Source organism: Leuresthes tenuis, unplaced genomic scaffold, assembly GCF_036924035.1.
Source record: "Leuresthes tenuis unplaced genomic scaffold, fLeuTen1.0.hap1 SCAF_16, whole genome shotgun sequence".
NCBI lineage: Eukaryota > Metazoa > Chordata > Actinopteri > Atheriniformes > Atherinopsidae > Leuresthes > Leuresthes tenuis.
In genome coordinates, this window is record NW_027325370.1 from 8,218,228 (window position 1) to 8,245,350 (window position 27,123).

Below are 27,123 nucleotides of genomic sequence, written 5' to 3' on the forward strand. Positions count from 1 at the left end.
CATTTATTTTAAACACTTCATATGAAATGTCTCTGTATGACCACTATGTTGTGCTAATCCTGCACTGGGTTTTCAGTGGCTTCCCATTTCCTAACTAAGGAAATAAAACCAAACTCTGAAATTCCCTTTTGCGTGATGTATAAAGTGCAAATTAGTTGTGATTTTTCACATCTTTCAAAGTTCTCATGCAATTCTTATGCAACTTGCACATTTCATTCTCTTATCTACACGCACCGATAAATAAGTGGGGTTTGGTACACTTGTACATGTTGACTGGATTTATATAAATAGATTAGATTTTCCATTTACTTATATTAATGATATTTTAAAATTGAAAGATGTTTACGTAAAATCTTAATTTGCCTTCCACTGTGTTCCGCAGCGCACGTTCTCATCATTGTATGGTCAGTGTAGGAAAGAGGGTCTAATCCAGCGTGAGACGTTTAGGGGCCACATGTTATGTTTGCGTCAGCAGTCTGGACCAAGGGAGCAGGAAAACACAATGCAAGCATCTTTTCAAGACCCTCCACTGTAAAACTAAACTCAGGGCTCATACATACAATAGATGGCTTAGGGAGTCATGAGGAGGGCATAATGCTCATCACAATAGAGTTGCCCTAACTGGCAAACTAACAAACTGTTAGTTTCAGACTTTTTCTGATGTTCACCATCACAACTGTTGATCATATTAAAAGGAAAATTTCCCAATCAAACTACTCTTTTTAAACATTTGAAAAGGCCTTCTGATTTTGTTTATACATTTTCTTGATTTCACTTCAACAGAACTCTGGAACATCTACAGCACAGAGGTAAAAAAAAAACAAAAAAACAACAAACAGAAATGATATAGCTAATCTGGCCAACGAAAAGGGGAACTTGCACATTCAACAGCAACAGCTGTACAAACATATCATAGAAACTAGTAGAAAACTGTTAGTGCCAGCGTTTTGTTCCCATGCTTGAAAGGACAAAAGCAGTGAGCTCAGCATAAACCTTTCAGAGTGCTGCGGCCATCCCTGTAGCTGCCCTGGTCAGCATGATGCTCCAGTGCAGATGCTCAATGCCAGGCCGGCTGTCCCCTCTTGCTTTGCAACCGTGTATTTTCCACCGCTTTATCCGACCTGAGCCTCCAAACCAATCCACCACACACAATGTAAAACTCTGTCTAATCAGTTCTGCTGCCTCAAAATTATTTGTACCAAGTGGAGAAATTGAGAATTTACTCGAGCGTCATGGACCACAGCATTACTTAGAATAAATTAATAAATGGGAGAATATTAAGGAGAATCACTGAGACATGAAAGATGTGCATACATAACTTTTGTGCATTTTAAAAGATTTACATGATTGGAAAGCAAGCAAAAGTTTGCATTACCCACTACGCTTGTTCCACAGCATGTCCACTGTTTTCTATTTTCAGAAAGAAATGATCATTTTACAGAAGAGACCAGATTTCACAGTTTGAGATGTTATTTTAGTTGGTGTTTTCTGCTACTGTCGTTTGGTTAACCGAGGTTTACTGAAACCAGAGAAATCTTTGAAAACCCCAGTGGAAACATAAGATCCTCCAAATCCAAATCATGTTTGGCTGAGAATTATTGCTGACCCCAGTTTTTGTTTACCTTCTTGTTTTCACTGAGCACAAGTTTAACCACAGGTTCTAATTGCAGTTTCTTAAGAGCTTTCATGCATCATTTCATCTTTGATTTTTTTTCTCTGCCTTTTAAACTTGCAACCTACAACTCTAGATTCAGTGTTGATTTAGTAAAATTCTATTTCTTTTTTGGAAAGACCAGAGAAAGATGAAGGCAGCTGAAGGGTTAAATGACTTTGATTTGTAGTATTGTGCACTGACCCCTCCCCTGGGGTCTGTGGCACTGCAGTGGCCCAGGGGTGTTATAAAAAGGCCTCCGAGCTCCCCCTGCTCTGATAAAAAGGCTGAATGTCTGCAGGACATGCTTAACGTTTGTCCATTCATGTTCCTTTGCTAACAACCATCGAGGCTGGCACATAGATGCATAGAGACTGGCGTACTGCTCCACACAGGAGCCCTTTATGACAGATATCAGAATTTCAAAAGGAAGCTCAGCAGATAACTCACAGTTACATGCTGAGTAGTTTATGTGTTGTTACATTTAACTTTGAGGAGATAGTTTTTTTTGAGGCCAAATTTTTTATATTTCTTCAGTATTTTTGGTCTCAAGTAGAGTTATTATTGTGGAGAAGCATCTTCTCCCTTCAGTTGCTTAGTTAGTTTTTCTGTTGACTTTTCATCCCTCCACTGTTTAGAAGTTGCTTTTTGAACTTGAGCCACGATGTGGGAGTTCAGGTCAATGTCTTTCTGGCGGGCAGTGTTTGCCGAGTTTTATGGCACCATGTTCTTTGTATTCTTTGGGCTGGGGGCCGCCCTCCGCTGGACCACTGGGCCCCATAATGTTCTTCATGTTGCCTTTTGCTTTGGGCTGGCAGCTGCCACCTTCATCCAGTCCATTGGTCACATCAGTGGAGGACACATCAACCCTGCTGTTACCTTTGCCTACCTGATCGGATCTCAGATGTCCCTGTTCCGCGCTTTCTTCTACATCATTGCCCAGTGTCTTGGAGCTTTGGCTGGTGCTGCTGTGCTGTATGGGGTTACACCCAGCAACATGAAGGGAAACCTGGCATTGAACACAGTAAGATTACTTGACCAGAAAACAGCTACTATTACAAATAGGCATGTTGGCTTCTACTGGTATTTTCAAATGTTAATTTCTATCTTACAAATTCACTTATACTAAAATAACATTGCATCTACATTATAAAAATGTTTCAATTTAGATTTATGGTTAAATGGATTTGGAATTATTTCTATCTTTCTATCACAGCTGCAGCCAGGCATCAGCCTGGGTATGGCTACAACAATGGAGGTTTTCCTCACCCTCCAGCTTGTTGTTTGCGTCTTTGCTGTGACAGATGAGAGGCGCAATGGACGCCTGGGCTCTGCTGCTTTGGCCATCGGTTTCTCTGTGCTCATTGGGCATCTTCTTGGGGTAAGGTCAAACCCAGGGGGTAGAAAACAAGGTCCTCTGTATCGCCTGAGATTCATGGTTTTATCCTTGAATGACTCTCTGTTCTCTGTCTCTCTGCTTAGATGTACTATACTGGAGCAGGTATGAACCCTGCAAGGTCCTTTGCCCCAGCTGTCTTGGTCAGGAATTTTGTCAACCACTGGGTAAGCTCTGTAGAAACATTTGTACTTCTAATCAGTGCCATAGTATTGCGGCATCCTCTAAACACTTCAATGCTCTGTCTTTTCCAGGTGTACTGGGTGGGACCCATGATTGGCGGTGCCATGGGTGCCCTGCTGTATGACTTCTTGCTTTTCCCACGTATGCGTGGTCTCTCTGAGAGGCTCGCCACACTGAAAGGCACCCGGACCCCAGAGGCTGAGGGCCAGCAGGAGACCAGGGGAGAGCCCATTGAGCTCAAGACACAGGCCCTATAAGCCTGGATTAGAAGATCAGCTTTCTGACCCCCATCTTGCATCTGTCATGCCTCATTCTGCATCCTCAGTTCCTGGTCCATCCTCGTCCCACACAGTTTTTGCACACATACCTCCTCCCCTCTTCTCAACACATGCTAACACAGATCCCATACCCCTTTAATATCCTTGTTCCACATCAAGAACTGGACCTACTTAATAACAGTGAAGGGGCACCCACAGCCCTGACCATCTTTCCTGATTTCATCCCTACCATCCTTCATTTTTCTCTTCCCCTCTTGGAATGCAGAATGAAAATGGAGGGTTAGAAGAAACCTGCCACTGAAGGAAGCACCCTGTGCCTTTTGGTGTGGGGAGTCAATCACTCCAGGCTGACCAGGTGGCTATAAGTGCTCAGGACAGGGGCTGCTATTTCTATCTTTCCCTGCCTTTCTATCTCTTTCTGTTTTTCTCCCTATTTTGTAGTCTGCTAGGAGTGAAGCTACATTAGAGCAGTGGACTTCTGCATGCTTTTCCACTTTGATCCAGTGTGATCTCGCATTGTGTTTGTTTTGTTTCATGAACTTTGGGTAAATCACATGTTGGTATTGTATTTTACCAGTATTTATTTGCCTTATATTCTTTTTTCTAGTTGTATGTCTGCATGCGGGTGTGTGCGTGTGTGTGTGCGTGTGTGTGTGTGTGTGTGTGTGATAAAGAGTGAGAGCGAGAAAGACAGCAACTGTGTGCCTGCATGTCGGACTGCATGTGTATTCTTGTGAGATTGTTTTATTTCATCTTAATTTTTTCCACATTTCATTGCTACAATCCTTTGTCTGTATTTATTTTTTTTCTTTTTCATTTTTGAGTTACTATGCAAGCTTATTTAAAGAAAACCTGCTGCCATTTTCTTGCCTTCACTGATAATGTCTATAGTGATCCCAATTTTTATATCAGGGGAAAATGAATTTGCATTCGAGTCATGGCTTAAATGCTTAAATTCATTTCAAGCCTTATCCAGCGAAGCCCACACACATTACACATGCACACACACACAGATATATATATAATGTTGCTCCCAATTGTGTTGCACATTATAGGTGGGAAATCTGTAGGTTTTACCTAAATTTTGATATCTTATTCAGTATTTTTGTTGAGTTACATTCTGAATGACCTGACAAATTTTTGTCTTTACAGCTTTAGAGCAGCACTTATGATCCATGTACAGGTGTGTAACAACTGGTTTGCTTTTACTTCTGCGTGCCTGCCATGGAAAAACTAAGAGAGCAAACCTGACAAGATGTCACTAAGAACAAGCGTTTTATGGTTGATCTGTGTTTGACAAGGCTGAAGAGTCCCTGTACTTCAACTCAAGGTTAGAAATGAAAGCGTGCACGAGATGTGGTGGCTTCCTGCTGGTGTTGGTGAACACCTGGTGCCTTCTCTGTTCTTCACTTGGCTGAGAGGCTCTTCGAGAGTGAAACAAGGCCCACTTTGATATTTGGGAGAAGAGAGAAGGTTGTCTCAAGTCGGCTGAAATCTTTCGTGTGTTTGTACAGAGTGCTAGATGTATACCTTTATTTTCTTAGTCTGAAAAAGAGAGAATGAACTTTGAAGGTGATTTTGCCTCATGTCTCCTCTCTCCTACATCCCTCCTTCATTCACCCTACCTCCTACCTTTATTGCGAAGCAGCCATCTTGTTCTGCTCTAATGAGGGGACATCGGTAGCTGCTGGGATGGAGGAAAGAGGACAGCGCACTGAGACTAATTAGCAGTTTACATATTTCACCAAAGCAGTTATTGCACCAGACATGTAAGCTGATTCTCTTTCTGCTTTCTTAACATAGCCCTTTTTTTTCAGTGTGGTTTCCCAGGCAGTGGTTGAGTAGAATTTACATTTTAATGACACGTTTAAATTAGATTTTTTTTTCTAATGGGAAAACTTGGTGATGTACAGTGTAAAGTTTTCTTTCTTTCTTTTTTTTTTGATGTTGATTGTTAAAATTGGCTGGAAACTGGATGGATAGGAATTTAGCTATCCAATGTCTCCTCTTTGGCTGATGGATTATGGAAGTGATGCCAATCACGCCAATATGCTTTCAGTCAATGAACAGCCAATATGGTAACAGGCATACGTTCCCAATCAAATTACCCATGATTTACTATTTTTATATGTCAAAAAAACAAAATGAAACAAAAAAAAACAAACCTTCAATTTGCAATTTCTTCTTTGTCTGTGTTCTTTTAGATATAGTTGTGATTTAAATTTCCAGACAGGACATTTGCATGTGCTGAACAGGCAAATATTAAATCTAGGCAACAGTTATATCATGTGACATATTTAATCTCTGTCACCTAAACCAATTTCCTGTGATACAACTCATGCAGTAAAAGTTGCAGTTCATCTGTCTGCTGTTGCTGCTGTAAAGACTGTGCAGTGTTTAAAAATATGGCGCAAAGAGCTGTGATATATCAGTGAAACTTGACTTGAGGGAAAAGACCAATATAATAAACTCGCACAAGTAATTTGCAAATTTTGAGGAACTGACAATTTATTTGTTATCACATTAAAATATTACATGGATTGTTTTCATCCTGAAGTCCATGAGACGTAAATGGTTATGAAGCATGCAGCATTCAAAACACTGTTATACTCTTGCATGCATGACGTTGAAAGTGATAGTAGGTAGTGCAAAGCTTATATTAAAAAGTGAAATGATTTGGTTTTAGTATTTACGAAGAAAACTGGTCGTCATATGTATTCAGCTGAAAATAAAAGCAGCTAAAATTAGAACAAGAATGTAAGCCACCATGAAGCAACGGCACTCTCAGAATTATATTGTTCTTCTCTTCAATACTTGCAGCAGAAATACGCTCAACACTTTTAATTTAAATCCTTAAAAGCACACCCATTATACAACAAAAAAACATGCGGTAAGTTATATGAAACTTAAATCAACATGAAAATAATATACTTACAGATATACTTTAGTTTTACATCAATCCCAGTTTTAACATTGACATGTTAATTTTGTTTGTTTGTATGCAAAAGTGCACTAAAATTAGATACCCCCCCCCAAAAAAACAACCTTATGACATTTATGTTATGAAACAGGGTTTAGAGGACAGACCAAAATATTACAGAGACACAGTCACACACACATATCTTTTATTGATATAGATAAAATATAGGCTTTGCGCACCACCATCACCATTTCTGCTATGTGCTGCAATGTGAGTTTGGTACAGTCACAGTAAATAATGTGGAAAAAGCTTATTATTCCCTGTGTGTCACCTGGCTGACTATTTACCATGCATGCTGTGTATAACTTTAAGGCTAAATGTACAATGTACTATGACTGAGGTTTGGCCAAGCTTTTCAGAAACAAAGAAAGATTATATACAAAAGAAAAATGCTATTGAAATAAAGTTGCCTTAATATCACTGAAATATACATTAAGCACAGAGAATAGCATGCAGTAGGTTGTGGTAGATGACAACCCACTAATCCTTTCACTAGACAGTAATGTATTCATTGAACTAAATGCAAGCTAAGCAAACAAAATAAATCATCATGAACAAACCTACCACCAGACGAGAGAAACAAAAGCTTCTTAAAGAAGTGCCCAATGAGGCGCAGACTGTTGATCCACAGCAGCCTTGAAGTAATTCCCTCCTTTCATGTAGCACCACTCTAAAGAGTTTTTATTCAAACTGTAGATGTCAAAAGTAACTGAGCAACAGTTGTATCAACAGAGGACTTGAGTCAAACGTTATGACTTTGGCTTCAGTCTCGACTTGATTTATGCTTTTGTGCTCTGGAGATCAGCATGGAAGAGATTTTTCTAAGAACTCAAAAAGGCAAAGTCCATCTCGTTGTCAATTGGACTAGAAGAGAAACACATGCAAATGATGACCACCTGACATATTTTCAAACTGCATTTGGAAAAAACAAACAACATGGCAATGAATTAGTGCATAGACATTAAGAGAAAAACCTACTTGAAGACGTTATTGCCATCTTCACTTTCCATCTCTTTTGGAATGTCTAGTGAGCTGAGCTGCTGTGGGAACTGTACCCTAAAGATAAATTAAATCATTAATTCATGAGATCATTAAGACTTGATGCGACTAGTGAGTACAGCTGTGCCAATGTTGAGAGTGCTCATCTGGCTGGGATTGAAAAAAAAAAAGCAGTAATAGGACCAAGTACCAGCCTCCTTCACTCACTTGAACAAATGACTCAAGATAGGCTAATTTGAAATTTTCAATTTCCAAATTAAGGACCTCAGTCTATGCTTTTTAAATTTCACTGTCAAGAAATCATTTAAACAAACTATTTCTGCTCAGTGTCAGCTATCAGAATAAACATGCTTTACAGTAAGGAATCTCTAAAGGACTTTTCTGGGGAAGCAGTTGAGCGCACTCAAGTGGAAAAATATTTTCGCTGTACTGATACTAATAAGAATATGAGTTATTTTTTGACTTGCACAGATTTTTGAAACATTGGGAGCCGGAGATGGGACACCTATACACGTTTGTAAAATGAACGTATGAAAGTAAAGTGGAAGTAGAATTTTGCTCAACTCTACCACACAGACTTATTAACGACAAACCAAACAATATTAAAAGAGGGGACATTATCTGAAAGACTAAGATATTAATTAACTGATCTAATTAATTGGCGGTTTACAAAGTCCGCTCATAATTATCATCTACACTCTTTTTTTGTAAAAGAAAAGGGGAAATGACAGAAGAAAGTCCTCTCATGTCAGCACACTCCTGCCCATTTTCATGTATGTACACCTTACAAATCTAGAGATGACTAGTTACGCCACAGAGATGTCCTGTGGGTTGCTAACCTAACCATCCAAGTTACCAGTTTCTGTGTGACAATGATGAGCTGCACCAGCAGCTGATATGAGTTTCCACTTTGGTTGAATGAAGAATCACCACCAGCATCATACTAATCTGAGTTTTGTCAGTTTTAATCTACAATTTTAAATGCTTCAAGTTTAATTCTTCAAGTGTTCATACCTCTGTTGATTAAAAACTTTCTTTGTGCATGTAGTCAGTTCCAAACTTGAGTTGAGCTTGAAGGGCACGGTGACACTGGTGTTCCAGCAGTGTGAATGCAGTGAGAGAGAGAGTCTGGGGCCAATTCCAGACTTTGTCAGAGTGGATACATAACCCAATAACAGACTTGAACACTCCCAAAATTGTAGAACTCTAATGGCAGACATAGACGAGGGGAAGTACTCATTCTGATGGAACGTATCTAATTCAAACTTCAGACTAATCGAGGGGGTAACATCATTTCAAAGCATTTCTGATTGAATCATACAAACAGAATTTGTTTGTTTGATGTGCTTGACTTTGTTTTACTGAGAAGCTAAAGGGTTAATTAAAATGACAGCCATGTTTTGTTTAAATCTACAAACAAAAAGTAGAAAACTTTCAGATTAATTGTTACTCATGTAAAGATTGGATTACTATAATAAATATCTCAGAAGCCACATTTATCCAAGTCTTTAGGACAAATTTGCCATTTGTTATTTAGTAAAGGAGCTGCTTCAAGAGAACTCAGAATACTGAAGTGTTTGGTGTAAACCAAAGAAAGCCTTCAATAATCACATAAGTATAATTATCATGTCAATCAAATCTAAACTTGCACAGTTTCTGCTGCTGTAGGACGGGTCTCTTGGTTGGTGCAAAACAGCAATACTGATCATGACCTATAGGTTAGTAAAGGAGAAGAGAATTAAAATTACACTTACATAGAGAAGTCACCATGAGGAGTTTTAGTGGGAGCTTCTACACTGGCAGCTGGGGGTGTTGAATCCCTACAAACACAGAAGCACATACACATGTAGTTCCAATGTTTCAGTTTTTCTTAAAACTACTTTAACTTCCACCAAAGACATGGTTGAATTACAAGAAATAGTTCCTTACGTTCCAACTTTAGTTTGGAGAGTGACAGGGATGTAGCCTGTCACAGGTGGCTGCTGAGGTCCTGTTTCAAACCAGGGACAAAAGATAAAATCTCAGTCTAAAAAAATGTCTTAACAAATAATCATCCTAAATATAAGAACATGATCCTGACTCGTGCACGTGGGGCATTATGCAGAGCAATACCTGAGTAAAATTTTTGGAAAACGTCATGTTTAGCTTTTTCAGGATACAAGTACATTATTTCTTGGATGTCACGGATGCGGTCACCGAGGCTACGGATCTCAAGATCTCTCTTGGTGAAAGGTTGGATATTCTGGATTCTTTGTCCCCCTCCTAGGAGGAAAAAATCCACGGTTGACAAAGCACAATGAAGGTAAGTCTGACTGATCCTTAAAAAATTGCATCCAAAATTTAATTCAGTTGCAATTCTTCAGCTAAAAAAAAAAAACAAGACGCAAAAGTTGCACTGATTGGCTAATGCAGAATTTACTGGCTCCATCTTTGTATCACTACAGTCCAAACAGGAAAAATAAAACTTTGAGGAAAAGGTTTAATATAACGGTCATCAAACTGCTGCCACACCGCACCTACCTTCAGTAGCAGACACATAAGCGATGGTGATGCCTCCAATCTCCGAGTCACTAAAGCGAAGCAGGAATGTGCCATTGCAGCTGTTTTGGAGAATCAGGTGTAGGTGTTGCTTCCCAATGAAACCATATATCAGCCTAGAAGAGCAAACATTGTAAACACAAGTCAGTTTTACTTACAGCTATAGGTGGCTGTGATTTCCTATTGAAACAGTTGTGGGGTCCCTCTCACCCGTCACTCCAGTAGGTCTTCAGATGTTTCTTAGTCAGCTCCATCACTCCTTCAAACCACTGCCAGAAAGTAAACGATCGACCTGGGAGGACTTCCTTTAAAGTTAAAGGCACTGTGAGATTTGCATGTCAGCCTGTTTATGTCTGTGCAAGAGCATACACACAGATGCATACCTTATTAAACTGGGCCCAGGAAACCATCATGTTGCTGAAGTCTTCATTGTAGTCGGGCCTGCCAAATATCTTCTGGGCCAGGAAGTGTTGGTTGTAGTGGTCCAGACTATGCTTTGTCTGGACCTCAGAGGTAAATTTACTGTTGAGAGTGCTGCCCATCATCCTCCAGGGCACACAATCCGGCACCATAAAGGGTACTCGGTCCTGATGACAACAACAACAAAGCTTATATGGCAAGAACACCGATGTCGCTTTAAACTAATGAAGGGGAAAAGTTAAAGTAATTACGAATGTACTATCATGATATTGGCTAAAGACAGTGTTAATTATGCCGCCTGAACTTACATTGTTTGAATGACAGCCCAAAAAAAAAAATCACAAACACGGAGCTTGTGCTGATATTACTGATGAACAATGTCTTGTCAGATGAAATAACATGTTTGCACAAACTTAATGAGCTGTTAGCAAATTGGACACTTATGTTGCAGGGTTGCTGTTGTCCATGCAGCCCATCAGTAGAGTGATTATCCTGGTGTAATGCTGCCTTTATGGAAAACTGTAGTTGTTTTCACACCAACTATTGAGTATTAAATACTGTCAACTGATTTGTGTATGTATCTCTCTCTCTATATATATATTTATATAGATATATGTATATGTGTATGTATATGGGAACCTCCACAGGCTGCACGGTGGTGTAGTGGTCAGCACTGTTGCCTCACAGCAAGAGGGTTCCTGATTCAAATCCCAGGTGGACCCTTTCTGTGTGGAGTTTGCATGCTCTTCTAATGTATGCATAGGTTCTCACCGGGTACTCTGTCTTCCTTCCACCACTCAAAAACATGCATGTTAGGTTAACTGGTGTCTCTAAACTGACCCTATGAGTGAGTGTGAGCATGCATGGCTGTTTGTCTCTTTGTGGCCCTGTTTGATTGATTGATTGGTGACCTGTCCAGGGTGTACCCTGCCTCTTGGCCAATGACAGCTGAGACAGGCTCCAGCCCCCTGCAACCCTGACTTGGATTAAGGGGGTATAGAAAAAGGATGGATGGATGGATGGAGGAAACGCCATAGTCACCGTCTTGTGAGCAGTATTTGTCTGTATTTATCTAGTCTGAACGACATCCCAATGTCCTTGCTGTATATCTCAGTGGGTCGTATAGGTGAGTCAGTGTCTCACTCAGTCCTGGGATACAGCTTTATGAGTTTACATGTTTCATATCATATCAGGTGGGAAAAGCTCAGGAAGCTAAAGCAGACTCGTCTTCCCAAATATCCACAGGCAGTGAAAAATTGACTGATGTCTGTTTATCTATGCACTAAGTATAACTGCTAAGAGAGCTGCTAAACTCTTTTCCATTGTTTTTATGACACTGACAATGTAGTTACAAATACAACTACATAAACAGGTGAGAAACAGCTCAACTGATCACCTGAATAAACATCCGATCTCATCAGATGAAACTGAGCTCAAAAACCAGTCGAGCAGCACAATCTTCATAGGAAACTGTGACTTACAAGAGAAGCAGATCTTTCAGAAAGATAATGATCTGAAGCCTTCCATTTGCCTGATTAGATCACACTTTGCCGAAGTAACAGCAAGTGCTATGTTTTAACTTTCAAAACAAATGAGTTTATCTATGTTTTAAATGTGTTGTAAGTGCTCTATAGTTTTTGTGTCTATTTTTGACAGTGTTTTAAATCACAACAATGTGGCTGCTCTATTACAAAAGCTTGGTGCTGTTTTTCACCTGATCCAACATATGTATTGTCTGTGTGCAATATCTGTGATCAGAGATGAATGAAAAACAACCAGCAATCAATAAAATACCATATTCACTATAAATGGTTAGAAGAAGAGACACAACAACATAAATTGGAAAAGTATCAGACTCCTTTTTATATGAATCCTTCTGTCTCACTGCTCCGTTACGGTTTGCCTCTGTTTTTTTTTTTTGCTGTCAAGTAACAAAAAAATAAATAAATCACATTTTTAGTAAATCTGTGGGGAAAAAAAACCTCTTTTTCCTCCTGTTTAATTTCCTTTGTCACTTTCTTTTCCCAATATATGATCACTTCGAAGACTAAACTAAAATTTAGCACCAACAGCCTTCTGGCTCTCCTTCATAAGCAGCATCTTGACTCCGGGGAATATTGTCTTACTTTGTTGGGATGCTTCACATATTTTGGGTCTTTTCTCCAACATCGTTCTCTGTTTAAAACCTGAAAATATAGACTGCACAGGGTCTTCCATTTAGTCCTCTCTTTGTTTCCATTTGACAAAAAATTTATCCAAAAACCAATTGGATCAACATCTCTACAGAGTGAATGTCCCCATGACCTTCATTTTATAATTGAGGCTTGAAGTAAACTGAAGCTTTCCCCTGCACTCTCATGACAGAAAAAGCAACATAGTTATTACAGTAGTGTGCATGACGCCATAGGTCCTGTGGCTGCTAGGCTGTTGCCACATCGAGAGTTAGCCTATTACTTGCCATTTCTACCACTGTGCACGCCATTAGCCCCACTTCTACCAAAAAAACACCTTTGCTGCTCCTCGATACATTAACTATGTACATATTGTCGATCCACATGTGCTGGTTCACTAAGATTCACAATAGCACCAAAGGAAATACCACATTGTTTATGACAGGAAGGCAAATTGACATCAAAACATAAAAGCAACTGAAAAAAAAACAATTTAATTTCATTAATTTCATACTTACGGGTTCAGAAAACGCAGCATCCCATATGATGGTGGCCAGAGCGTTGTTGTCTTGACTGCCATGAACAATGACAACCACCGGGTGGGAGATCATCTGTAATCAATGACATATGTCTATGTTTTCTAACAGAGCTGTTCCAACCACAGATACAGAATAATCTTTCATTAAAATCACATGTGGGAAATCTACTCTGCATGACTACATAGTTCTTAGCTTAGTAAGCATTTCAAAAAGGTTGCAAGCTAACCCATAATAGGGTTTCTCACCTGTGCAAAGTGTATTGTTAAATAGGAAAAATAAAAACATTACAAAGCTGATGTCATAATAACTCCATCTAATTACTGAACAACTGTGAGTCAGATAGAACAATGGATAGGGCCAAACCTGTATCCTGTGAGGAGTGTCACAGCCTGTGATAGTGATCTCTGTGTAGAACAGGAGGGCAAATTTCTCTTCTGTCACAGACTCAGAGCCCTTTCTGTCTGCTCTCTTTATTTTCTTAATGGACTGTTGAATAGAACCAACAGTTTCAGTCTGTCAACAATGATTGATAATAACCAAATTTATGCTATGATGCTAAATGAGGATTAGGACATACCATGTTTCTGAAGGTTGCACATGTGCTCTTGGTGGCTGGGTTGTGCTCAAGGATGGCTGAATAGTTTATAAATTCCCCGACATTTTCACTGCAAGTTAAGTTTCAGTGTCAGTTATTCCCTCTTTAAAGAGGTACACAGTGAATAGCTTATTGAAACCCGCTCAAATTGTTACACTTTATTGTAATATTGTTTTACGGCTTTATGTGAATATTAACAAGGATATAGAAAACAATCATACAATACGTTTGTTGTCAAATGAGAAAAGATCCCCATTACTTAACGAAAATGTTGTGTACTAAGAATAGAAAGTGCTGACTTTGCTTAAAAGCTTTTTCTATAAATCTTCAACAAGTCCAAACAAAAAGCAGTCATATATTGATGTTAGTAAATCTCCAACATTCTATATAAATAAAATATACATAAAATCACACCTATGTGGTGATCGCACTCAGCTACACCCTTTATTCTTATTCTTTTAAACATATTCAAGATGAGACAACATTTATCTGTTTTTATAATATTTTCAACTAAATATAGATTTCAAATATGCTGTAGCTAACGGATTTATGTTTTATTAGCATTTTACACAGCATCGCACTTTTGAGAACCAGCTTATAGGATCCTTTGTTGCTCAATATTAGCCCTCATAGGTTCCTGCACACGGAAGAATACATAACATAATAAACAATTACTGTTCAGATTTTACATTTAAGTAGCACTAGATTGTGTTCTTGCACCTAACCAAATTAAAGGCAGGTTTTCATGAGCTGTGTACCTAAATTACTGTGTTGTAATAAACTGGGCTATAATTCAAAAGTTATGCATCTAGAAAATGGAGCAATTAAAAATTAAAATTAAAATCACATTGACCATAAAAACGTGTTTTCACATGTCTTTTAAGGCACAATGCACCTTTGTTCAGTGTTATGTGTGAAAGTACAGAAGTGGCATTGTTGGGTTTCAAAATGCAGTGTCGTATGCTGGCTTGATGTGTGTGAACATACATCAAATTCAGGGCTCTGTCTGGCTTGTTTGGGCATGTGTGAATTACCAAAGAGGTAAGGCAGCAGCTCAATTACAAACATCTGTTTTTGCGACAATATGTCGTGACTGATGTGTGAAAAGTGCTTCTGTTGTTAACTGTATGTAACTCACCTAGGTACACTGCCCAGGTTTCTTGCCTGCAGTTCATTAATAACTTGTGCTTTCAGCACCACAGGCTTCCCAGGTGCAACTTTCTCCCCTAGCAGAAATCTGACAGTTGTTGAGAACTTTGACTGAGTCTTAATGACCTGAGGGGGCTGCTTTTCCACAACGAGAGAGCTGAAAGAGACAGAGGTCACAATAATGAACAAAAAAGTCAAGTGAAGATGAGTGAAAATTTGAGTGAAAGTAATTCATTTTATTTTCACAGGAGGATAAATATACATAAATAAGTGACAGTGTAACTGTACTACCTTTCAATAAGAACCAGCAGAAGTTTCTCCAGCTTTTCTTGGAGGTCTGCGATATGTTCCCCAATCAACATCAACTCCTGTTTCAGGTTCACATTTATACCAAGCATCTGCTCACACCTAATAAAATATACATATATGTATAATAAAATCAATCCACAGATACCAAAGCTATCTGTCTGCTACGTACTGGGGAAGCAGAGCCTTTCCAAGCGAACAGTGTGCGAAAAAAACAGGTTCACACTGCTCAGATTGTCAGTCTATCACAGAGTCAACTCAAACACCCAATGATGAAACATCGCATTCAGGGACAATTTAAAATGACATGCAGTCTTTGGACTGTTGGGGGAAACTGGATCATCCTCTGATTTTTGTAATAGTTGAAATGTTCACACAGTAACACACTAAAAACAACTTCACACTGGTTACATAATTAATATCTTGAACATCATCATATGTTAAAGCATCACAGCCCCAGGTTTCCTGAATACATCAAATACAAAAATTGAGTTGTCAGTTTGTATTATAACAGGTGAGATTTAAATGCTTGTTGCTTTTTTTTAACTGACTGCCTGAAAATTTTGTCAAGTTGGTTCTACAATAGTTGCATATTATGCAGGACGGGCATGTTGATCATTGGGCAGTTTTTCAAAATAGATGCAAAGCAACAACACAAAGACAGTCACGAGCAGAGTGGCCCTCACCAGGTCTGCAGCGGATTCAGGTTGTCGCTAAAAGGATGTCCTATAGCTGCCTTGTGCTGCTCCCATCTCCACTCTTTCAGTCTGCTGAGGAATCGGGCTTGGCAGCATTCCAGACAGTCCACACTCTCACGCAGCAGCTGAAAACGCGTCTGCAACAACCAGCATCCAAACATTTTACAGCAACAAACATGACCAATCGTTTAATGCGTAAAGTAAAAGACATAAATATGTACACAAAGGCAGAAGATTTACAAACACCAAAGCGTATTATGAAAGTATAATAAAGCATGCACAAAAACTAGCAAGCCAAATGTCATGAAATATGGTAAGAGGTAGAGCAAATAAAAACCCACGGTAACAGTTAACTGCTTATTTCAACCAGTTAGAGTTCGTATTAATCCAAAAACAGCCAAGAAATAGCATGGATATTATATTGCTTCAATCTATTCAGGAATCAAATTGAAAAAGAAAAAACAACGTCCCTCCAAGACACATGCAATGTTGGTGCTGGCAGCATAAGCTATTTGCTCACCGAGGCTAACGTCTTCAAGTTGAACTCAATCTGCTGGATCTTGTTCTGGGTCTTCTGAATTTCTACCTTTGCTGAATCAAGTCCATTCTGTTGGTATGGCACTGTAGAAGCAACAGATATTATACAACATGCTACACCCCTCTGCAGGACTGCACAGTACTGCCTTTTCTTGCATTAAAAGAAGTGCTCTCTACTGCATGTGGAAGTATTAACAGAACAGACAACATGGAGGACAACTTCTCTTAGGGAAATAGTGATTATTTGTTTGCAGTCTCACCAGAAATGGTCAAATATGAACATATGTCCACACATCCAATATGTAGTATTTTCACTATCCTGGCTTCAAAATTACGAGTTAACCAGTTTTTTTATGGCGGGGGAGTGGGGGGTTTGGGGCAGTTGCTGCAGCATAAAACTGCAGTCCATAAAAATGTTTTGTTTTTTTTAACCCTAACCCATGTATTTTTTGACATGTCAACCCAACCATGTACATTCACCCCAAACCTAACCGTGTACTTTTAACTCCTAACTATAGCGATTAGCACATAGGAGGGAAGTAAAAGTAGGGAATTGCAGAAGTTGAAAAGCAAAAGTAATTTTTTCAAGGCCCCAAGACATTTTTTGTCTGAGTCAAGAGTGGCAACTATCAACATATCACGTCATCTGAAGCCTGGTGGGAGCTGTATCGCTTCACAACTTCTGAGGCTTTATTGTAAAATTGCTACTTATTTTTCTGAGGACCAGCGTACATATGTTACCACCTGTCATGAGATCAGACTGTCTTTTGACAAAGCAAGAGCAGAATGACACAAATGAGAACTATTTTACATTTAAGAAAAATTGGCAGTGACAACTCTGGTAAAAAAAAATTGGAAAGGAAAATACTTAAGCAACTCAAAAAGACACTCAAATAAAGTAGGCAGTTAGAAATGTGCAGATTAAATGAATAGTAGTGCTGTACTTAAACTGTAGGTTGTATTATTTCAAAAGAGTAAAAAAAACATAGTTCTATGAAATTATTTCTCGGTTGATCCTCTTACATAATTAGGTATTTCTTCTATTTTCTGCCTAAATTATTCATAAATATTAAGGAGCTGATTTCCTACAGAGTGATAACAAACAAAAAAAAATGTCCAAGCAAACAGAAGATGGGGAACCTGTTTGTGTCACCACTGATCCCTCACTTTCATTCTGTCATGTAAAATACTCCTACTACTATTATTATTATTATCACAACTCTACTATTAAGCATACCCCAATATTCTCGATGAGTGCTGTTTTTCCCCAAATTGAGCATAAAACATAAAATGCTTTGTTACACTTGAAATAAAAATGAGTGAAACAAATAGATGATAATTCCACCGGAAGGATCAAATACAAAAAGTGAAAACAAAATAAAAGAAATGCTTCATCTCGAATAGGAAGAACTAAAAGTATTTATGCGAGCTGCCGTCTCTTAAGTGGATACTGGAAATTCTGTTCATCGTATTTTGAGCATGCAGACACAAAAGAGGAAAAACTATGTTCACCTTGTAAACTCTCATAGTTTTGTCTCTCCCAGTTGAGATCCTCTTGCAGCTGGTGCATCTTTTTTCGAATGTTCTGGACCTCAAGCACCTTTAGAACAAGGTGGTCGACATCTTGCATGTTGGTGTCCATATTCTGGTATGGTGGTACTGGTGCTAAGGCATTATTAATCTGTGGAGAGGTTCTCTACAAACACAAAAAGGCACTAAATACACTCGCATAAGTGGAGGAGTCAAAACTTTGGCACGCATTACTTCTCACTACAAGTACAAATTAAATTGATAGAAAATTTTAATTCAAGATATAAGTCGTGTGGTGTTTTGGCGATTTCAGTTTGTACTGCACATTTTGACCTAGACAATTTCATACTCATGATTGTGCAGGATTTCGATGAAGATCTTGGCTTTTTTATGATGAGTATTGTTCTTACAAGGCTGAATTACTATTATATGACCGAGTAAAAAGTATGATTCATAACATTTTTCGTAGTTAATTTCATTGCTGGAGCAAAATTTCATTTCTGAGATCTGAAACTACTTTATGACCTCCATTAAGCTGCAGTACAAAGCTTTGTAATAACTTTGTGCAAGTGGCTTTACCATTGGTAGTGCCACTTCAACACAGAATTATTCAGAAATTATTCTGAAACTATTCTTAACAACACAATCAAAGATACCTTTGACTGTAGGATTAGTCATGCTTTTTAAAAGCATCTACCGCTGATTTTGATTTCTGTTTCCCATTTTATTTTGCAGCAATATGTGAATCAGGTTGAAAACTGAACTTTGTACTGGAGTACTTAAGATGTTCCACAAACATACAGCCGAACTATTAGCACTGAATTGTAAAATTCACACTTTTTAAATGCCAAGCCCCTGATTCCTCTAATTATTTGGATGTTATCATCGCAGATCTCTGATCCTTGAAGATATACAACCCAAAGGAAAATTTTAATTCAACCAGTCCTGTTACCTGTTAACAGCTAACTTTGACCAAAAAGTACACCCTTTCAGACAAATTCAATCATTTAATCCACAACCTAAATTAACCTTACCTAAAAGTGGTAAAATCCACTTTACAAAGATTTTTACAAGATTTACAAATTTCCCTTTAAAAGTATCTGCCAAATGAGCACCAATTGAACTGCAAAACGAGTGTTGCACTCTCATGGTATAAGCCTTTTATGTGCAACATCGTTGGTCAATATATTTCTAATGAAACCTGATTAGGACTCATATGATTAGGACTCAACCTAATATGATCACAAGGCTTTAATTAAACCAACTGTTAAAAACAAATCTTTCAAATTCAAATTCAAATTTATTTATATAGCACATTAAAACAACCTCAGCTGACCAAAGTGCTTCACAATAGCAACTGCATTACAGATTAAGAAATCTTACCGAACTGATCAGAACCCTCTCCTTCCTGAGGATGTCCCTGACCATTACTGCAAACTGCAGAGGCTGCGAATGAAACATTGCCTGCAAAGCAATAGCATTTCTCTTTAAATCTTAAAGAGTCTGTGATACCATGATAATATCATGTAGTTACCAGTATGCAATCATTTGTTCAGCTGATGCCATAAGCAATACATCACCATCCTTTATTCACAGTTGAAATGTATGATGACAAATATAAAATGATGACAAAAAGATAAACAAATATTTAAGAAACTGAATGTGAAGACATTCAATCTAGTCTCTTATCTTTTACTGAAGTGCTGAAAAAACTTGCAGCAGCTTCTCCTGCAGTCCAGAAAAAAACATTACACAGGAGAAAACCCCATTTTTCTTCTGCCAAATGTGCTGCAACTGTTGGATGATGCTTGGTATTACATGTCATGACTTAAAGAAGTCACACTGAACCTTGACAGGAAACGTCAGGCACAATGAAAAAGAGATAAGTGAGAGCCTAAATCTAATTCTGTCAGCTCCTGAGTTTTCACCCACCATTGTCTTGCAGGTCTGTACAAGCTTCATCCTGTCTACTACACCGATGTTCTGCTGAGCAACCGTTTGCAGCATGCTGATGGTCTGCTCCAACAGAGTCAGAGCTTGGTTACTCTGCTCCACATTTTCCAAAACAAAATCTTCCCTGTGAGAAAAAAAAATGCACGTCTATACACTGTTTATGTAAATGTCCACACATCTATAGATCCATAACTACCATACAACTCAAGAAGATGTGCACTGTGTAGCAAGAATACTCAATACTGTACATGATCGTATGTACGTGCATGCCTTTGTTTGCATCATACCATCTATGGCTCTCAATCCAGTCAGCGATATAATGTCTGACTTCAATGGGGAAAGCGTCTGCGGGATAGAGCTCGGCGACTGTTTCCCCCATCAGGTCCTGCAGAATCTGTGACATGTGCTTCCACTGGGCCATGATCAAGCAGGGCTACAAAATAAACAGACAACAAAATGATCTTTGTCATCTTCATGACTTTTTAAAATGAACAAAACGGGGCATCTTTTCCTTTACACACTGGCGTCAGTAGAACAAATAATAATAATACTAACAGAGAATGAAGAATGACACAAAAAATATCTCCATCACAAAGATTTTGAGAAAGTTAGTCATGCTTTTGTGATGACTTCAACATAGTATGAAGAACAAAGACAGATTAAGAGACTGCAGAAGCCATGAAATCTTCCACCTTTTACTCCTCCAACATTCCACCTCCTGAGTCTCAGCTCGGAAGAAGGAATCCACCAAACAGACCAACACCCACAATCCCTCTTTATTCTCAGACCCAAACTCTCTCACGACTAAGAATTATGTAAAAACTTCAGAAATTGCGAACATATTTACAGTATAATGTGATTCTTAATGTGTGCATGTATAGTGTACAGAAACTCTTGTTAGAGGGATCACTTGAATTTTGGCTTTGTTCTTTTCAAAGGATTTGTGGACAATGAGCCTAACAGAACATAAAAACCTCTTGCATATATATACCATACAAACGTCTGCGAACTGTGTGCCCCACAATTGGAGATACAGTGAGAGATGTCTTAAATCTTTTCCTGGCAGCAAGCGAAGTACAGCAGAGTATCACAGGAGCTTTATCAGCTTCCAACACATGGGACCAGCACTAAGTGTAAACAGTCTAATGACATGCCTTTAGAAGTCCCCCTCCACTAAAAACTTTTTATCATGTTCCTAAGATTTTATTTCTTTTTTTCACATGTTACAGCAAAGATAGTCATCAGTGTCATAGCTAAGGGTTTCTGCTTTGAATCTGTGGAGCACCACTGAAAGCGAGGGTGAGGTCAGACAGCAAGGGGCCGTTGAGAAGCTTGCTGGCCTGTTCTCAGTCGAACAGGAGCCAACTACAGAAGCCACTCGCTATGGGAACATTCCTCTCGCCAGGAAACACAAGAGCTAACTCACAGTGGAGCCGGAGAAAACCTGGAAGTCACTGACCACAGAAACTGCCAGCTTTAAAAGTACCAGGCAAGACTGACAAACTCTTCTAGAGGTGGACATAAAGGTCTACTTAAACACTGATCTGTGGCAATATGAAGGTCAAACCATTATTAGTATTATAAATCATTATTTCTTTCCTTTCAGAAAACATATCCGCTATTTCAGTCTTTGTGTGAAATAAAGTCAATTTTCTATTTCCTCCTCGCTCTAAGCTGGTACTCAAATGCTCATTACAGTCTAGTCATGCCATCGAGTAAGCAACACTGATTTAAACTCTATTTAACTACTTCAAACTCTATTTAAATGTTGAGTAATAGTGAAAGAAAGGGGCATTGTGTAATACTTTTAGACTGAAGTAGTCAAGCATTAATCAAAACATTGATAGCTATCATTACCAGTGTGCCTAGAGGGAAAACGCTGCTCATAGACTCACACTCATAGGTCATACATTCAGGTTTCTTCAGAGACACAGAACTGACTGTTAAAGGGGAACTCCGTTTTTTTAAAACCTAGACCTTATTTCTGGCTTGAAATACGTTTATCTACTCACCGAGAACAGTTTGGCGAAAGTCGGCATCCTTTGAAAGCTATTTAGAAAACTTGCGATCGTCGTATATCCATATAACGGAGCGAACAGGGCGGGGACGATGCAGCCTCTAAATAAGGTATTAACTGTCTTTATTTCACCAGGATTTACCGGCATTTCAACTATACTGAAGTGCAATATATGACAGCACATACAACAAGAGGAAAATCAAGATATGTTGAATGGATGAGTAATGGGCTATATACATATCTCCCTGGTGTACATTAAACACTGCCAGTCACATCCTCACATGCAACATCCTCTGAAAAAAAAAGAGCCTTCATAAGCCTCTCATATTTCTTCTCTCTCCACTGTTTGGCCAAACAAATGCATAGGCTAAATATCGAGCGTGGTGTCATGAAATTTTCTGGCACATCGGAAAACTTTACAATTCAGGCCATCATTGGTGATGATGGGGCCTCCATCTTTTCCATCATTTCAGTATAAAATGATGGAAATAATAATTAAGAAAATAATAACAAAGTACATACATTTAATAAGTAGTCTTCAAGAATCTGTACGAGTGCTTGAAAGTGGCAAAAGCTGAATCCCTTCAAACTGATTACCGGACTGACATAATGTTAAAATGTCTCATCACAAGATTCAAACAGACTGTTTTGACTTTTTCATAATATTTGAAAGATGCATCTATGGGAAGCCATTTTAAAGGGGAATATTATGAAAACAAAAGCATACTTGATGCATGACATACATAGAGAGAGAGATTTATATATCTCTCTATATATGTATAGATATCAATCCACACAACAATTGGTTTCAGATATCTGTTCTTACTGGTCAGTGTTGTAGCTGAAGATATCCACTATAATACTTGTCAACTACTCTTCAAGATAACTTTAGCTTTGATTTTATCAGTCAAAACTCAATAATGTTCAAATATCAAAAGATCCTTTCAAATCTTAAGCAGTTATGTTAACAGTTAGGGCTGTGCGATGGTGTGGTGGTTAGCACCAGCTTCCTCTCACCATCCAAAAACATTCATGCCAGGTTAATTGTTATTCTAAATTGTCCCTAAGAATGTGTGTGCATGGTTGTTGTTTTTGTGTGGCCCTGTGATGGACCAGCTTCGCCCCCCCCCCATTTGCATTTATAATTTTATGAACAGTGCAAAAACCATAAACAGTCAAGGCAGTTTGTTACAGTGACAATATTATTTGTTCACTGCAGCGGTTTTCTTGAAGAGGATCAGCTCTATATTGTTGATCTTTACCAAACACATGCCTGGGTATAAGGTCCTATGTGCCTCCATCTCAGAAGGCTTCAGCTGATTAATACATACAGTACAGAGCTAAACATTTTCAAATGGGAGGAGACTAGGGCTAAATTTCTGAATGAATATTACTGGATGAAGAGGGAAAAACCCCTAAATGAAGAAATAACACTCTTAGTGTTTCTGAATGATACTATACTAAAAGGTTACAAGTCAGGTTGGGAAGTTGATGTCAATGCAATGGGAAGTAAAACCAGAACGGGTAATTTTCCTCTGGCTATCTGACAGTTGCTATGTGATGGAAATGTAAAATCCTATGGCAATGAAACAAAGTATAAATAACAATTTCTCTTTCAGTGCTCTGTCTGAGTGGGATGGGCACTCTTTAAGCCCTTTACATTACCTCCACTTTACAATCTTCTCTTTCTGTCAGTTATTTTAAACAGTGCATTATTTCAAAGATAGATTATTATACCTTTTTTAGATTTATTTAACAATTCTCTATATTCACTATATATCAATATACTTATAATGAGAATACAGAGAAAACCATCAGATCATAACAATATTTACAAATCCCATCAAAGGAAAAAACTTATAAGATGAATTCACTTCAGAATTTACATAAAAGTCAGTTAATCAATGACAATTAAAAGTAATTTTTTTTATAACCAATTAACAATCCAAATAATTTTAAGCAACAATGGCAATAATGCCGACTCAAGGTATGTTTTTGTGTCTTATGCCACTGGGTTGGCTGAACATAACAAACCTATGATGTCAGAGATGGTTCAGGGATCTCGACTTATTTGTAAGAGGGAATTTCACTTGTTAAGTTCCAATGATCACCCTTCAGAAACACACATTCAAAGCCATCTAATCTTACTAAGGAGCACAAAGGAGCACCTTAATTACCTAGCAACCGTTCTCACCTCAACAGTTGAAATGTTAAAACCTCGGGAACGAAGAGCATAGCAAAACTAAACTAACTGCACTTCACTATCATACTGAAGGCATCAGTTTACTGACCAAACAAACACAGTGCAAGTTAAACATCCAATCAAATTATGTCAGATAAGGGATTCTAAACGTCTCTGTTTTGGCTGAGATCACTGAAAATGTTTACCAGGCAGAATAAAGAAATATGTCTAAAACAGACCCCAACCAAATTATACAGAAAAGTGTTCCACATTCAACCTACACTGAACACACCACTTGGCTCTGAGCTTGCATCTGCTCAGCTGTGATGTTTACTGCTAAGTACAGACAGTATTTACAGAAAGCGGAGAATGTTTGGCCCAAATATAGCCAATGTTTTATGCCTCAATTAAATGCTAAAATAGGTCACATATCCATCAGACATATACCAAATCTGCATTTTTCTTCTAAGGCTTTGAGACACATGATGTAACCAATGTCAAAGCTAGCTTATAACATTTGTTCCACATCTGGCACACAGCAGTTGTCAGTGCCATAACTGAGCTGTCGCTGCAAAAAGTAGCCCTGATTGGGCCCAAATGTGTCTCCTATCTGGGTTGTAATCACTGGAAGATGAGACAATGTTTTAAAGAAAAAAAGAAATACTGTTTTCATATTGTCAAACATATAGGCCAACACCGATATAAGAGTGATGGGATGTGTCGGTCTTGTCAAGAGCACAGCATGCGAACCAACTGTTTTCAACCCTGCACAAGGAACAAAGCCCTACTTCTAGCCGGATTATAAAAGGATTAATCTTACAAGAACCAACAGTAGAGGGATTATGCATCTAATTCAAATATTCATTAGACACTATATAGATTAAACATTAATAAACATGCTGTAAAACCTGCAACCTGTTTGCAGCCATTTGTTTGGGAGGCTGTATAAGAGCCAGTGACTCAAAGAAACCAAATAAACCCATTAAGAAGGATGGCTCTCTGCTTGGGACTGCTCAGGGAGTTCCAGGAGGTGCTAAAAGCTTCTTAATCCAATGGACAACACAGCACACCCTCGAAATATCCTGATTAAAGATTGAAATGTGTTCAGTAAGAGAGTTCTTCAGCTCTGCCTCAACAAAGCATGGTACAGGATGTCATTCCCACCAGCAATAAAACTGCACAAGGTCTTGTTTTTTTTTTTTTCAAATTAATATTCACAAAAAAATAATAACTACTGTTGATTATTTATGCTACAGAGAAACAATGAGAAATATCTCTGTGACTAGAATTGCTTACTCCAATATGAATATATTCCTGCAGGTATACTGTAAACCTTAGAAGTGGCATCATATCAAACTAATTGATGTGATTTAATTTATTGTAATCTGAAAGAGAATGCAGCAAAATACTTATTTCTTCCTCTTTCAGGTCTTGTGGTAGGTCCTTGGGTCCTGGCAGCTCAATAAGAGCTATTATTTTTGCACTACAGCGACTGCTGTTAAGTTATTCACGTACCAGGAGCGTTTTCTCCATGTTCCTACATGTTTAGGTGCTTTCTTTTGAGCTTGGCTTGCTTTTTACTTTGTAAACAAACTTTCATGCACTGTCAGGCACCGCCTCTAGTGGCCAGAATGATTTCTGTCGTCTTTAATATGATTAAATATGAAGTTACATAACTTGAACTCTGATGTTACACAGTTTTGTTTTTCTTTTAACAGGATTACAATCCTGCTACATGTAGTGTCTCAAAATGATTATTTAGTCAATTTTACAGTAAATGCCATATAAACTGCATGTGGTTGTTCAGAGCTTCGGAACGGTAAAGATGAGGATGAAACTGTTTTTAAAAGGGGAACAACGCACGAAAGGGGCGATAACAGCCAATACTGTAGCTTTATATATCATACATTCAACATGTATATATTGGAATGCCTTGCACATTTCGTGTAATCCATAATGATATTATAAAAAGGCACTACTGGAGCCTCGCGTGAAGTGATGAAAGTGAAACTAAAGAAGAATTTAACATGTAAGGGTTAGAGGCCGACAATATATATAACCGATACCTGACAGACAGCAAGTGAGGGAGGCCTCATCAGTCACAGGCCCCTAGATTTGACATTTCTTACCACATTTATTCTTACCTGCAGTTAAATGGAGACTTCAAAACATTGAAAAACACTGAGGTCCGTCGCTTCATCAACCCCTTCTGTCTCATAAGTTCATCGCCAGCCCGAACATCCTACTGAACATTTCCTGTCTCCATCATTCACTTTTACGGTAACGTCGTGTCCTCGACGCTGGTCAGTTACAGATCGTTTTAACACTGGAAAAAAAATGCTTCCGTCACCGGGTGGTTTACACGGGACAGACAACTTTTGACGACGTAGTAAATATGTTTGGGTCACTTCCCTGTTACGCACGATGTGCCAGTAAATGGAGGTGCCGCGCTTTATTTCCTGTCTTTCACGTTCAAGTCCACTCATGACCAAAATACTGTACTGTAATCCTTACAAACAGCATGCTATCTGGCGGTAAGATGATTCAAAGCGGGGTTTTGTTTTTTCTTACCGTATAAGTTGTGATATTTGGTATGTGGCGTACAACTATATTGTCAGTACAGTGAAGACGCTGTTTGAAAGTATAACAGAACATAACATGGCATAAGTGTGAAATGCATTTATACACCGAAACTACAACTGAGTCCTGGGCTTGGTTGACTTCCACAGAAAGAGTCGTAGGCGGAGTAATGTTGAGTCATTTTACCACATGGCCTAACTTCCAGTAAAACACACGATATCATATCTATAAGATACAGTGTCTCTAAGTGGGACTTCTAACAGAGACTCACAGGAGTCAGATTATGCAGTTTTAACTCTCTGTGACGCTGGTTTTATTTCATACAGACAACAGGTTGAAGTTATCGTAGCAGCTAAATATGGGGTTATTGAATTTATTACTTTTGCCTTTTAGCTTTAGTGCAATTGTGTTTTATCTCCAC

At 38.5% G+C, this 27,123-nt stretch overlaps 2 protein-coding genes across 2 annotated transcripts; one reads left to right on the plus strand and one right to left on the minus strand.

The window, feature by feature from the left end:
• Positions 1-2,315: 2,315 nt before the first annotated feature.
• On the plus strand, positions 2,316-3,694 carry mipa (major intrinsic protein of lens fiber a). Its single transcript, XM_072366856.1, has 4 exons — positions 2,316-2,675; positions 2,868-3,032; positions 3,134-3,214; positions 3,302-3,694. The coding sequence occupies exons 1-4, from the start codon at positions 2,316-2,318 to the stop codon at positions 3,485-3,487; spliced, it is 792 nt and encodes a 263-aa protein (XP_072222957.1). The 3' UTR covers positions 3,488-3,694.
• A 2,296-nt stretch (positions 3,695-5,990) lies between these two features.
• Positions 5,991-26,585, minus strand: stat6 (signal transducer and activator of transcription 6, interleukin-4 induced). The gene is made up of 20 exons (XM_072366672.1): positions 26,267-26,585; positions 20,211-20,356; positions 19,903-20,047; positions 19,354-19,434; positions 17,953-18,136; positions 16,424-16,524; positions 15,892-16,040; positions 15,191-15,307; positions 14,889-15,056; positions 13,733-13,820; positions 13,519-13,641; positions 13,135-13,227; positions 10,409-10,612; positions 10,236-10,330; positions 10,008-10,141; positions 9,600-9,749; positions 9,417-9,477; positions 9,242-9,307; positions 7,467-7,544; positions 5,991-7,352 (listed from the first exon to the last, which is right to left on the minus strand). The coding sequence occupies exons 2-20, from the start codon at positions 20,342-20,344 to the stop codon at positions 7,310-7,312; spliced, it is 2,214 nt and encodes a 737-aa protein (XP_072222773.1). The 5' UTR covers positions 20,345-20,356; positions 26,267-26,585; the 3' UTR covers positions 5,991-7,309.
• Between the last annotated feature and the right edge of the window lie 538 nt (positions 26,586-27,123).